Source organism: Ranitomeya imitator, chromosome 3, assembly GCF_032444005.1.
Source record: "Ranitomeya imitator isolate aRanImi1 chromosome 3, aRanImi1.pri, whole genome shotgun sequence".
NCBI lineage: Eukaryota > Metazoa > Chordata > Amphibia > Anura > Dendrobatidae > Ranitomeya > Ranitomeya imitator.
This window is the reverse complement of record NC_091284.1, coordinates 709,462,599-709,477,907: the sequence shown is the minus strand read 5'-3', so window position 1 is coordinate 709,477,907 and position 15,309 is coordinate 709,462,599. Positions and strand designations below refer to the sequence as shown.

Genomic DNA, 15,309 nt, shown 5'->3' with positions numbered 1-15,309 from the left:
TGGTTTTTATGTGATGTCTCCTCTTCCCTGAAAAGAGGCGAAGGCGTCGGAAATGAACCGCCTTCAGATTTCCTTAAAGAGGTTATCCTAGGAGAACCCCTTCTTAAACTAAATGTTGGGTCCCAGCCTTCAGACAAAGTGAGCATGAATTGGAAGTCCAGGCTGCAGCTGATCTCAGACTTCTATTTCACGCTCAATTCGACAGGAGGCAGAGACTGTGACGCCAGCTCTGATTGGACGCCTTGCATCACATGTCATATCACAGCCCCAGGTCTGCGATTGCCGGCAGCGCTGGAACGGAGCTGGCACGGGAGAGGAGAATAGATTTATTATTTTAATGGGGCCGGACATTTAGTTTTAGAAGGGATTGTCCGAGTAGTGGACAGCCCCTTTAACCCTGCGCCAGGTGCAATAGGCCTGTCAGGCACACCTCACACTTTTGTTTCCCCACTCCTCTCGAAGGCGGCACGGGATCCTGCCAGTCCTAGTACCTTCCTACTTCTTTGGTGCTGCTTGAAACCCTTCCACTCTGCTGTCCTTGCGGAGAGAAGGTGCCTTCTCAGGCTCATTGCGCCTGACGCTTCTCACTTTCGAAGGTTTGTACTTTGTTTTTTTTTATCACAATTGTTTATTTTGCTCCTTTTATGAATGAATAATGTAAAGTTTGTGGATATTTCATAGAAATAAGTATGGTTTTCTTACAAATAAGAGGGTTTTGGCTGTAGTTGCGAAATGTGGGTACTTTTTTCTTATTACGTTTGATTATTAAATGTTTGTGGGGTTTTTTTGCATCTTATTTTGTGTGCTCTATTTTAATACAGCCCTATGAATTTGGGAGTGCCAGAGATGTGCCTGACCCAAGGTTCAGATTTTGTGGGTTCCAGGAGCAGGACCTGTGGTAAATGGCTGATGGCCAACGCTGGTTATAAAGCACAATTGGGGTGGGAGTCCAACTCCTGCAACCCCACAATTGCTGCGAACACGGCATCCTAAAGATGGCCATACACATTCGGAGCTATTCCTCCCAATCCACATGCCTGCTTGGCCTGACTGATCTTACATGTGTTCTACATGGGGGAAAGAGAAGTAAGCCACTACTGGCCCCTATAACAGCAGCTATTTTGCTGTGAGAAAAAAAAGTATTGGTCATATTGAGATCTAAAACACCCAACCCTTCTTTTTGCTGGGGGAAAGATGGGACACCCCTATATACTTCAGGTGGTCTGCCGGTCCCACCATAATCGAATACTGATGACATTCTTCCAACATGTATGGCCCCTCTTAGTCCCCATTTTGGCTGGAGAGCATTTGCTTTCCATGTCAGTAGAGTTTAATAAGGGCATCGTCAATTTCTAAACTCCGTGACCGTCCCATTCAGTGTAACTCAGAACGCCGTTTCTACAGAGTAGATGCTAAAGTCATTTTCACTATATTGGGCAATTTTGTGTTGTAAGAGTGACTAGTTTCAACTTTTTGTAGTGAAATCAAATTGTGTGGATAAAAGTGACATCTCCACTTCTTATTCTTCTAGTTTTTGTCATTTTTTATGTTCTAACCACTTTATTATTTATATTGGCTCTGCCTATGTAATCTACTCTTATTAAATGCGTAAAATGATTTTTTTCCCATCACAGCTGTTGATCCAGCCCTGCAGAAAGACCATCGAAACCAAACAAGTGGGTCATCGGCTGTTCCTGCACAATCATCCTCCAAGTACCATAGAGCCAGATCTGGAGGAGCCAGAGATGAACGTTATCGCTCAGGTAAGAAGTCCTGCACTCTTCTGTATACTCTGCATTCGGTGGGGCAGGAACCTTTGTTTTTGCCTCAGTAGGTCTTCTGAATGGGTCGAATATTTACTTTTATGTTTGTATTTACTTGAGTACATCCCTACTGGTACCACAAAGTGGAGCTACTGGTATTTTCCCTTTTTCTACCTTTTGGACTATAGTCTGTATTCGGACCACCACCACTGCTGTCCAGGTTCATGGAGCATTTATTGCAGAGGGAAGGCCCTTCGCCTAGATTTGCTGGACATGGAAGTCATCACACAACTAAACCTGTAACAAACCTTTCTTGGACACCAGAAATGTGTCACCCGTCAGTTCTCCTGCCTGCGAGGAACAGTGTCTCCTTTCCTAATTGCTCTTTTGACTTTTCTTTTGGATAATGTTTCAGTTCTTTGAGAATTTATTTAGGGCCTTTATTTTAGAGTCTTTTTTTCTGTTATTTAGTTTTAGTTGCTTTGGTTTGTCGTTTTACCTTGCAAGTCTCCTCTCTTCATTAAGGATTTCTCTTCATGTATTATTTAGTTCTGATTTTGTGATTTTGACGTTATGCGCGGCCATTTGCTTGCCTGAAAAAGTTCTAAAAAACATTTCCTTATTTAATGAGCCTCCACCCCGTTTTCATAATTTAACATAAAATCCATTAACTTTTCTTTCTACTACTTTCATTTCATAAAAAGATAAAAGATGAATTTGCTCGGTTTTTAGTATACTCTCAGTTCCAATGAAAATATGTAGCTGTGTAAGCAGATGTGCTACTGTTTTGATTTCTATCTTGAAATATAGAGGAAAACCCGAGTTCAGTGTGGTTTCTACCTGCAAAATAGTCATGGCATAATAGACATTTTACCTTCCAGATATCCATACAGAAGCGGTCCAAGCTGCCCTGGCAAAGCATAAAGAACAGAAGATGGCTTTGCCTATGCCAACCAAAAGGAGGTCCACCTTTGTGCAGTCTCCTGCAGATGCATGCACTCCTCCAGGTATTATGTTTCTCCAATTTATTTTTATTTTTTTTTAGGTTGTCCATTACTTTGATATTGATAATCTTTCCTTGGCTCTGTAATAGGTCACAATATTAAAGTAATAGGCAACCCTTTTAAATTACAGTATAGTCATTATAAAATACTAGGAATGTCAAGAAAATCTTTGATTAGGTGTTCATCTGAGGACATAGCACTGTGTTTTTCCAAAAATAAGACTGGGGCTTACAGTGGGGCAAAAAAGTATTTAGTCAGTCAGCAATAGTGCAAGTTCCACCGCTTAAAAAGATGAGAGGCGTCTGTAATTTACATCATAGGTAGACCTCAACTATGGGAGACAAACTGAGAAAAAAAAATCCAGAAAATCACATTGTCTGTTTTTTTTTAACATTTTATTTGCATATTATGGTGGAAAATAAGTATTTGGTCAGAAACAAAATTTCATCTCAATACTTTGTAATATATCCTTTGTTGGCAATGACAGAGGTCAAACGTTTTCTGTAAGTCTTCACAAGGTTGCCACACACTGTTGTTGGTATGTTGGCCCATTCCTCCATGCAGATCTCCTCTAGAGCAGTGATGTTTTTGGCTTTTCGCTTGGCAACACGGACTTTCAACTCCCTCCAAAGGTTTTCTATAGGGTTGAGATCTGGAGACTGGCTAGGCCACTCCAGGACCTTGAAATGCTTCTTACGAAGCCACTCCTTCGTTGCCCTGGCGGTGTGCTTTGGATCATTGTCATGTTGAAAGACCCAGCCACGTTTCATCTTCAATGCCCTTGCTGATGGAAGGAGGTTTGCACTCAAAATCTCACGATACATGGCCCCATTCATTCTTTCATGTACCCGGATCAGTCGTCCTGGCCCCTTTGCAGAGAAACAGCCCCAAAGCATGATGTTTCCACCATCATGCTTTACAGTAGGTATGGTGTTTGATGGATGCAACTCAGTATTCTTTTTCCTCCAAACACGACAAGTTGTGTTTCTACCAAACAGTTCCAGTTTGGTTTCATCAGACCATAGGACATTCTCCCAAAACTCCTCTGGATCATCCAAATGCTCTCTAGCAAACTTCAGACGGGCCCGGACATGTACTGGCTTAAGCAGTGGGACACGTCTGGCACTGCAGGATCTGAGTCCATGGTGGCATAGTGTGTTACTTATGGTAGGCCTTGTTACATTGGTCCCAGCTCTCTGCAGTTCCTTCACTAGGTCCCCCCGCGTGGTTCTGGGATTTTTGCTCACCGTTCTTGTGATCATTCTGACCCCACGGGGTGGGATTTTGCGTGGAGCCCCAGATCGAGGGAGATTATCAGTGGTCTTGTATGTCTTCCATTTTCTAATTATTGCTCCCACTGTTGATTTCTTCACTCCAAGCTGGTTGGCTATTGCAGATTCAGTCTTCCCAGCCTGGTGCAGGGCTACAATCACCATAGTGGAGTTTGGAGTCAGACTGTTTGAGGGTGTGCACAGGTGTCTTTTTATACTGATAACAAGTTTAAACAGGTGCCATTACTACAGGTAATGAGTGGAGGAAAGAGGAGACTCTTAAAGAAGAAGTTACAGGTCTGTGAGAGCCAGAAATCTTGATTGTTTGTTTCTGACCAAATACTTATTTTCCACCATAATATGCAAATAAAATGTTAAAAAAACAGACAATGTGATTTTCTGGATTTTTTTTTCTCAGTTTGTCTCCCATAGTTGAGGTCTACCTATGATGTAAATTACAGACGCCTCTCATCTTTTTAAGTGGTGGAACTTGCACTATTGCTGACTGACTAAATACTTTTTTGCCCCACTGTATATTTTTGTTTGTTCCGAAAGATTGGTTAAGGCTTATGTTCAAGGGATGTCTTTTTTTTTTTCTCCATGAACAATAATCCACATTTATTGTTGAACAACGGGATCAACATTTATTCAAACATGATCATGTTATCACACACTTACACTGCGTGTGTGCGTGAGTATATATATACATACATACATACAGAGAGATTGAGCTTAATGGACCTAGGTCTTTTTTGAATCTCGGCAACTATACACACACTGCACATATACATGTGAATATACACATACTGCACTTACGGTACATATATATATATACACACACAGTATACATGTAAATATACACACATGGCACATACGGTACAGATAGTTGCATAGATTGAAAAAAGACCTAGGTCCATCAAGCTCAATCGTTCTCCACCAATTGTACATTTTGTCACTAATTTAACTATAAACCACAATATTATTTGTACTGAGGAAATCTTCCAGCTCTTTTTTTGAAAGCTGTTCTAGTGTCTGGCATTACTACCTCTGTGGTCGGCAGTCCGCAGTCTGACTGCTCTTTCTGTAAAGAACCCTTTCCTATTTATCTGCCAGAATCCCATTTCTTTCAGCGGTAATGAGTGCCCCCAGGTGCTTACTATATTCTTTGGAAAGAGTAAGTCATGTGCCAGTCCATTGTATTGACCACACATATACTGTATACATATAAATATCTTCTTTTTTTCTAAGCTAAAGAAGCCCAAATTTTCCAACCTGTCATATTAGAGGCCTACCATCCCATGTAATAATCTAGTTGCCTGCCTTTGGACTGACTCTAACTTTTGAATATCGTTTTTAAAATTTGGAGCCCAAAACTGAATGCCATTTTCTAGATGTGGCCTCACCAGTGATTTATAAAGGGGTAACAGTACGTTGGGATAACAATATTTTCTCTCTCTTTTTATACACTACAAAATTTTGTTTGCTTTTGCGGCTGCTGCTTGACAGTGAGTACTGCTGCTGAGCTTACTTGTAACCAGAACACCCAAGTCCTTCTCCTGTTCTGTAGTCCCAAGTATGGTCCCACTTAATGTATATGCAGCAATAGGATTACTCCATCCTAGGTGCATTACTCTACATTTATCTACATTAAATCTCATTCTCCAAGTGTTTGCCCATTCAGACATCTTATCCAGATCATTTTGTAATGTCAAGGTCAGATTTTTATATTCTACATAGTTTGGTGTCATCAGCAAAGACTGACACTTTACTCTCAATCCCATCCACAAGGTAATTAATTAAAAAAAGTGAAAAGAATCAGTCCTAGCACAGATCCCTGCGGTCCCCACTGCTTACTATGCCCCATTTAGAGAACATACCATTTATGACAACTTTGTTTTTTGTCTTTTAGCCAAATCCTTACCCATCTGCATATAGTTTCCCCCAGTCCCTGCTTTGCTGCTTCAGTATAAGGCTGTTATGTGGTACAGTATTAGAACATACCAACCTGTCTCCACTTCAATTCCTCAAGACTCCTGCAGTTGACATCATGGTGACATGACTGATGTCACCAAACATCCTTAAGCAGTCCTAACCTCAGAATAGAAATACTGGGCAATACCTGAGAAATTGCCCAGTTTGCCCTGCCCCCCTCCCCCATCCCGTCCTCCTAACACTTGTCCTACATACCATCCTGTCTCCTCCTTCGTTCTGCTAGACGGCTGCAGTTAAAGAACTTTAGATGACTATGATGTCACCAAAGGTCCATTAGCAGTTTTAACCTCAGAATAGAAATGCTGGGGGGGAAGGGTGGCCTAAGAGTGGGAGCCCTGAGATATTGCCCAGTTTGCCTCCCCCTGACACGCATTTTACATACCAGTCTGTCTCCTCTTTAGTTCCGCTAGACTCATGCAGTTAAAGGACTTTTGGTGACCATGATGCCACCAAAGGTCCATAAGCAGTTATAACCTCAGAATAGAAATGCTAGGGGGGGAGCCCTAAGAGTGGGAGCCCTGAGATATTGCCCAGTTTGCCTCCCCCTGACACGCATTCTACATACCAGTCTGTCTCCTCTTTAGTTCTGCTAGACTCATGCAGTTAAAGGACTTTTGGTGACCATGATGCCACCAAAGGTCCATAAGCAGTTATAACCTCAGAATAGAAATGCTGTGGGCCTCGTGGGCCCTGGGCAAATGAACAGTTTGTCATCCCTCCCCAAACGCAGGTCCTGACTGTAATTTCAAGCATACTCTAAACCCCAAAACCTGTAGTATCATGCTAGGTCTTATTTTTGGTGTAAACACTGTATTTTGGCTAAAGATTTCTGTTCTTTCTTATGAAAACCTACTATAAATGGTAACATTTTAGTTTACAATTTCGGGTTAATTTTTTAATGTCCTGTTTGTTGTGATAACTGTAATTTTTATGTTGCCTTTTTAGTGTAAACCTAACAAGGTTTGGTTTGATAGTCTGTCAATGTGTGACCGATAGTGTATTAATTCCTCACCAATCTGTAGAACGATGGCCTTGGAGCACCATGGCTCCTTCATTGCAGTACTGAATCGGTAACGGTTCATATGATTGTCTAACACTGAAACTCAGACTAAAGGTACCGTCACACTAGACGATATCGCTAGCGATCCGTGACGTTGCAGCGTCCTGGCTAGCGATATCTTCCAGTGTGACAGGCAGCAGCGATCAGGCCCCTGCTGTGATGTCGCTGGTCGGGGAAGAAAGGCCAGAACTTTGTTTCGTCGCTGGCTCTCCCGCTGACATCGCTGAATCGGCGTGTGTGACACCGATTCAGCGATGTCTTCGCTGGTAACCAGGGTAAACATTGGGTTACTAAGCGCAGGGCCGCGCTTAGTAACCCGATGTTTACCCTGGTTACCATCGTTAAAGTAAAAAAAAACAACCACTACATACTTACCTACCGCTGTCTGTCCCCGGCGCTCTGCTTCTCTGCTCTGGCTGTGAGCGCCGGGCAGCCGGAAAGCACAGCGGTGACGTCACCGCTCTGCTTTCCGGCCGCTGTGCTCACAGCCAGAGCAGAGAAGCAGAGCGCCGGGGACAGACAGCGGTAGGTAAGTATGTAGTGGTTGTTTTTTTTTTACTTTAACGATGGTAACCAGGGTAAACATCGGGTTACTAAGCGCGGCCCCGCGCTTAGTAACCCGATGTTTACCCTGGTTACCGGCATCGTTTGTCGCTGGAGAGCTGTCTGTGTGACAGCTCTCCAGCGACCAAAGAGCGACGCTGCAGCGATCCGGATCGTTGTCGGAATCGCTGCAGCGTCGCTTAGTGTGACGGTACCTTTATTCTCAACCTTTTCAAATTTTCTGAGCGCAATTTTGAAATGCAAGTTTTGAGGGTTTTTTTTTTTTTTTACAAGTAAACTTCTCCATAAAAGATTATGTGACAAAAAGCTTAAGTGTTGCACTTCATGGTATTATTGTTTGTAGGTTTTGATACACGTGGCCTCACAATATGATTTTATGTTGGTTGGTGCCAAATTTTGCTTGAACTTACCACTAATTTCCCAAATCTATGGTGAGATGTAGGCTGCAGCAGGTGACCGTGACCACTGACCAGTTAGTATTTCCATCTTCAGTCCAGACCTATGGTAAATCCTCTGTCTCCTGGCATGGTACACACTATATGTAAGCTTTGTATATCCTCCCTCACAGACACTTCATCCGCCTCCGAAGATGAAGGCTCTCTGAGACGTCAGGCTGCTCTTTCTGCTGTACTCAATCAAAGTTTACAGAATACGGATTCCTGGATAAATAAGTCTATTCAGGGCTCGTCCACGTCATCTTCAGCATCATCTACATTGTCACACGGGGATGTGAAGAGCACCAGTGGATCTTTAGCTGATGTGCTTTCCAATACTCACATAGGTAAAAAAAATAATAATAACCCTATTGTTGTCTGTATTGCTGCTTTCTAATGCTTATCCTTTAAGCAGTCATAATATATTTATGTAATTAATGATTTTACAGTTCAGCACTTTGGGAAATAATTCTGGTAAAGTCTGAAAGTATCGGTCAGCAATATGGGGTCTAATGGAGTCATCATTTATATACCAAATACTTATTTGTGCCTGTCTGCTTAGTTATTCAATTATGATTCAATTATTTTTTATTAAACCACATCATAAAAGAAATATGCTAGAAATACCGAACAATGGATAAACCAGCAAGCCAAGCTGAAATTAATAACAATATACTAGTATTTTTATTTTAAAAAAAGTTTGAAGATAGAAGAAGAAGAAAAAAAAAGCTTCGGGAAAAAAGCAAAGGTGAGGTGGCAATGGTCCATACTTATAGTCTTGAATTGGTTTGAGTATGTGGCCAAGAATGGAATTCTTCAGATTCCTTAAACAGAAACCAAGAGCTCCATGTTCTGAAAAACTGGTCGGTTCTCACTTGGTCCCAGGTAATCATCTCCTTCATCTTACAAAAATATATATATATATCCATGAAGATGACTAGCCACTCCCAAAGAGGGTACTTCTGAGGTCTTCTGGTGACATGGGATAACCAAACGAGCTGCTTGTATTAAGATGAAGAATACTTTTTATTCTCAGAGAGGAAAGGCATTGTTAGGTCCTGGTAAGCGAGAAATGCCTTATCGTAGCTACCAGGTACACATGAGTTGGCCAATTTATGTTCTAAACTTTCTCAATTTTTCATATTTCTAGTGCAGTAATGAAATTCAATTTTCATATTTCATGTTTGCAAGTTTTGGCACTACAGTGTGCTGCCTTATTTATTTGATTGTATTAAGAAACGCATTAGACTTTTTTCAGTGAATAGAGTGAGCCAGGAATATTAGATCATCGGGGACCATCTACCCGAGTCTGAACAAACCTTATTATAAAGATCATTAATAGCTGACCACAAAGGAACAATTTTTTTCACATCGCCACCATATATATGTGTATGAGTACCTATCGCTTTCCACATCTCCAACGGAGCACAGAGTATAAAGCTAGTGAAGCAGGCTGGGGTTCTGTTTCACCAAGAGAATTGTGTTATTTCTCTAATGAAGAATTTGTGAAAAAAGGTCAATGCTTTTTCATCAGTCTGGGGAGGACATCTGTTGTATTTCAGTTTTCCGAGCAGTTATAAATGAAAAGGATGTTCCACTATTCTCCTCCTAGTGGAAGCTCGTAGAGTAGCGACACTAAATGGGAAGGAGGAGATAATAGTGTGCATATAATTTCAGATAGTATACGGTCTGTCAACAAAAATGAACTTGGGGATAATTTAGAGAGGAAGATAATTAATAGTGTAGGAGCTATGCTCCCTTGACCTGTAAGCCTAAGATAGCATCAAGGGGCATCACCCTACTTCCATGCATTAATTGTCTAACATAGATAGATACCGTAATTAAGAAAGACCCAGAATGTGTGACGTGACTGTTCCAACCCTTCATAGAAAGACAGGTTATTAGAAACTAGGAGAAAGAGGGCTAGTGTTAGAAAATAAACCTAAAAGGGCTGAAATTCTGTCCCAGTACTTGAGGTTATTGGGAGAGAAAATAGTATAGGAAGCTGTTGTAAAGGGGTCAACCAGAGTAGGAGGGTCTGGCTTCCGTTTCAAGGGTCAACCAGTACTTCCCACCAGTTAAGAATACATGTCAGTAGGGAAGCCTTGTAGAACAATATAATGTCCGGTAACCCCATCCCTACCATGGCTTTAAGTTTAAGTCCAAGTTTACAGCCTGCCCAAAGGAAGTTGATGAACATAGATCAGCTTTATGAAGAAAAGTCTAGGTGCGTGGATAGGGAGATCTTGCCTCAGATAGAGGGCACATGGTGGATATTCATTTTTAGTGAATAGATTCTCCCAAACCGTGACAAAGGAAGCTTACTGCAAGTAGTCAAGTTTGATTTAATTTTTTTATGGAGAAGAAAAAAGTTTAGGGAATAGAGGGCTTCGTGATTTGCTGACATACTCATATGTAATATATGTAATAGTCTAGTAGGCCCATTTAAAAGGGAATGAGTCATTCATGTGAAATGAAACTAGACTGAGAATATTAATATTATGGACCTCAGATTTATGAGTGTCTACATTATAATTGCTGAAGTCCCCAAAGGTCTGAAATTTTACTACAATATTGGGGAAACTTTATTTTCAGGTTAGAGGTGTAGAGAACAGGTCATCTGCATAAATAGCTGATTTTCAACTTGTGCTGCATATTAACAGTCCCTAAATAGAAATATTTCCTCTAATAGTTGTTGGCAAACATTCCATAACAAGTATATAAAGTAATGGGGACAGGGGGCACCCCGTCTATTCCCATTCAAATAGGAAATGGCTGAGAGATTTCTGTTAACTCTGGCCTGTGTTACTGGAGTTGTATAGAGACCCTTTAAGCGCACTATTGTATGCTGACCTAGACCTGCGTAGGTTAAGACCAAGCATAAAAAGTCCCACTGGACCCTTTCCAAGGCCTTTTCAGCATCCACTAATGGGAGACATAAATGGATCCCCTTGTGTTTAGGCTAGGAGATCAAGGACAGAGTTTATATAATTTTGTTCTGTCCCTCGCTTTCCTTCTGAGGACAAACGCAACTTGATCCTCGTAAAGCAGAAGGGGAATTTGAGGTTTAAGATGGTTGGACGTCATTTTGGAGAATAGTTTAACATCAATATTTATTAAGCTTATTGGACGGTAATTACCACAGACCAATGAATCCTTACCTGGCATAGGAATCACGCAAATGAGAGCCAGAAGAGATTGTGTAGGGAAATGGGCACCTTCGGTTATGGAGTTAAAAGCTCTCAGGAGGGGTGGTTCCATGGATTGTGAGAATAATTTATAAAATTCTGGGATACATCTATCTGGGCCAGGACATTTATCGATCTTCAGATCTTGACTTGCAGACAAGAACTCCAAAGGAGTAAAATTGGAGTCAATCTCCTCATTATTCTCCTTAGGGATAGAGGGAGAAATATGTTTTGTAAGCTATTCCTTCATTTCCAAGTAACTGTTCCGAGTCTGAAAGAAAGTTGTATCTACCTTTAATATTCGATAGCTTTTTGTAATACACCCTGAACGTCCCCAGGATGTCTTCTGTGGAATTAAGTTTTCCTCTTTGTCACGAATTTAGAGACATAATATATGAGGAATTTTGACGTGGGTAGAGTGCCCTTGCCAGTTGTTTCCCTTTATTCTCCCCTGATTCATAATAGCGTTTGTCCCTAGCATGTTTATCCTTCTAATTTAATAGACAATGTTGGGCTGTCCAGGGGTTCACGAACCTCTGGCTAAATAGAGTGAGTCATAGTGATATGAATCGTGAGAGGCAGCAGAGAAAACGCTGAAATTCTTCTCTCTAGGATGGAGAACTCTCCAAATATCAGACATGTAAATTGTTGTCAGACTCTACAAACTGCCTCAACAGACAAGGATGACTTGCTGGTTAAAAATGCATAGTTTAGCTTCCATTCGGAAACTGAAGTCTCCTCCAAATATGACAAGAAGATTCCATGCAAGAGCACCTAGGAATCTCATTGCAACATCTGTCTCACCTTGGTTGAGGAAATGGACATTAGCAAGTGGTACAGTTCTCTGGTTAGTTATGGTCATTTATATCCCTACCAAGAGTGCCTGTCGTAGTGTTGGAAGAAACTTAAGGAAACCCACGCAAACACTGGGGGAGCACAAACTCTTTATAGATGTCATTCTTTGTGAGATTTGAACCCTGGACCCTTGTGCTCCAAGCCACGGTGCTGCATCGGTGACTCTGTGGTTAGCTTTTCCTGCAACTTTTGCAAAATGATTCCTCCTGAATTATTTAATATGTTAGGAATGTGTTAAAATTATTAGTAGAAAGTCCACAAGATAAATGATAGGAACCACAGCTATCATGCATCCATCATTGAGATCCCCACCAATCATGAGAATAGGGTCCCGTGGCCTCTTGTGAATGGAGCAGTAGTGCAAATTAATGCCAACAGACCTATTCACTTGTCTGGATTTATGAAACCTCTGAGATGCAGTGAATAGATCGGTGTCCATGAATGATCACTACTGTTCCATTCACATGGAGGACACAGAACTCCATTCTCGAGATCAGTGGAGACCACAGCTGTCAGACTTGCACCGATCTTGTGGACAGGTGATAAATAATATTAGTAGCATAACCTCTATTTTTTCTTTTTGGGTGGGTGGGGAGGTGGAGGTTTCAGCAAAGGGGAAGATAACAGTTTCTCAATGAACAGATCCACCTGGAGTATGGAGACATAGGCAGTACTCTATGGGAAACAGTATCTAAACTAGTTCCTTCAGTAAGGAGAAGACTTATTGCATAGTAGCCACAGATGGGTGCCTGGTTTGCCTAATAGATGATAGTTTTCTTTCTTCTAGTAAAGAGGAAATTGGTGTTTCAGAAAAAAAGAGGAAAACTGTGGTCAAAAGTTGCAAAATTTTCCAAAATACTTGCAAAATTGAATATAAACCTGTATTACAAGGTGATAAAAATCTGTCTTATGATGAGAATGCGCCCATTACATGACCAGGACAGTTTTCTGTCCGTAAGAAATCTCCAACCCATAAACAATTGATAAAAAAATAATATATTTCAAAATTGTTCGAGTTGTGAAAAAAAAATGATTATTTTAACAGGAAATAAATCACAATTTTTGCAGGAGTCGTGCACTTATCGTAAGGTTTTGGTTATCTGTAAAAACATAAACTACCTTGTTATATGTAGGGAAGGATAGGAATAGAGAGACCGAACAGTAAAAAAAAATAGCAGGAACTAAGAAAGTACAGAGGAATTTCTCATAGGTGCATAATGAATATTTTCACTCTGGAGGCCAGTCGGGGGTGTAATTCATAGCCTGTATTTTATACAGGGCCGTCACAGACGTCATCGCCATAATTCTGCTTGGTTACACATTCATGAAGTGTTATTAGAGGATTTGGGCAGTTTAAATATAGTTTTACCTTCCATTTTTATACTGATGCGATCTGTCATTACTTATTTACAGAAAGTCTATTGGCTCCTCCTGATGTCACAAGCACCACAACCACATCCTCGTCGTCCTCCTCATCCTTGTCCTCTGTCCGCCCAGCAAATATTGACCTGCCGCCCTCCGGTCTGGTAAAGGGGGTGCACAAAGCTGCAAGAAGGTCCAGCCTGATGGACACTGCAGATGGTAACTCCATTCATGTGTCTCTAGCCGCCAGGACTTTATATGGCCTTCAGAGCGTCCACTCATTTCATGGGCTTTAAAGGGAAACTTACACCACAGGTTTACTGCATTGGACACTTGAAATCTATATAATAAATTATTTATTATCATGTTCTATTTTTCAATATGTAAAAGATTTATTCTATATTAAAGGGATTAATTATATATTACATAATTTTGGACTTGGGAAGGATTGTTTTTAAAACAATAGAATGAGTCCCCTTTAGATCTAGCACAGGCTGCTCCTGTGGTCTGCATTGGGATGCATGTTCCCTTCCTCAGTCACCTGACTGCTGGGGCATGTGATTGTTTGCAGCGGGTCGGGTAACTGGAATGTGATGTCATCAGATGTGTCTCTCCTGCTGGCTGCTTGACTGGGTCTTGAGTTGTCCATGCATGGAAAACACAACTGAGTGCAGTGTGCTGACTGTGCCACTTTTTTTTCTGCCTATGATGAGATCACATTCCAGTCTGAGAGCTGCAGACAATCACAGGTCTCATTAGTCAGGTGACAAAGAACGGGACCTCCTCAAATCCTGTCCTAGTGCAGACCACTGGAGTAGCCGCTACGGAATCCACAGGGAGTGCCTATGCCTCATGCAAGTGATTTAATATCATGCCGATTTTATTTTATATGTCAGACAATGTCTTTGAAACAAAAAGGTAAATTCCACAACAAATCGACAAATTTAAAAAAAATCAAATACTCTAAATATTTCCGGTTGTCAGGAAATGTCAGTTGATTTATAGTTTAAAAATGGCTCCAGTGCCCTAGATGGAGTCCGTCACTTCTTGGCATGGTTTGACCTTGGAGATATTTTTATTTCTCTTTCTGGCACCATATAGTGAAATGCTACAAATTTGCCCATCACGTTTGTGCTGATTTTTTACCGTCTTGTTTTGCTGTTACAGGCGTTGCCGTCAATAGCCGAGTGTCTACAAAGATCCAACAACTACTGAATACACTCAAGCGACCAAAAAGACCACCATTAAAAGAATTCTTTGTGGACGATTTCGAAGAGATTGTGGAAGGTATCGATTATCTGTTATAAAAGAATTCCGGACATGTAATCACATTGAATATTTGCACTAGATACAGGTGCATCTCACAAAATTAGAATATCATCAGAAAGTTAATTTATTTAAGTTATTAAGTACAAAAAGTGAAACTCATATATTATATAGAGTCATTACACACAGAGTGATCTATTTCAAGTGTTTATTTCTGTTAATATTGGTGATTATGGATTACAGCCAATGAAAACTCAAACGTCATTATCTCAGTAAATTAGAATACTTTATAACACCAGCTTGAAAAAATGATTTTTAAAATCCGAAATGTTGGCCTGCTGAAATGTATGTTCAGTAAATGCACTCAATACTTGGTCGAGTCTCCTTTGGCATCAAATACTGCATCAGTCGGCGTGGTATGAAGGTGATCAGCCCGTGGCACTGCTGAGGTGTTATGGAAGCCCAAGTTGCTTTGATAGCAGCCTTCATCTCGTCTGCATTGTTGGGTCTGGTGTCTCATCTTCCTCTTGACAATACCCCATAGATTCTC

At 41.0% G+C, this 15,309-nt stretch overlaps 1 protein-coding gene across 2 annotated transcripts in view; it reads left to right on the top strand.

Moving 5' to 3' along the window:
• DIP2B (disco interacting protein 2 homolog B) overlaps positions 1–15,309 on the top strand; it is a 259,008-nt gene that overhangs the window by 155,896 nt on the left and 87,803 nt on the right. For both annotated transcript variants that reach the window (XM_069758656.1, XM_069758655.1), the window contains exons 3-7: positions 1,635–1,763; positions 2,645–2,770; positions 8,223–8,435; positions 13,545–13,712; positions 14,661–14,780. In XM_069758656.1, coding sequence (XP_069614757.1) covers positions 1,635–1,763; positions 2,645–2,770; positions 8,223–8,435; positions 13,545–13,712; positions 14,661–14,780 — 756 coding nt within the window. The remainder of the gene's footprint in view (positions 1–1,634; positions 1,764–2,644; positions 2,771–8,222; positions 8,436–13,544; positions 13,713–14,660; positions 14,781–15,309) is intronic.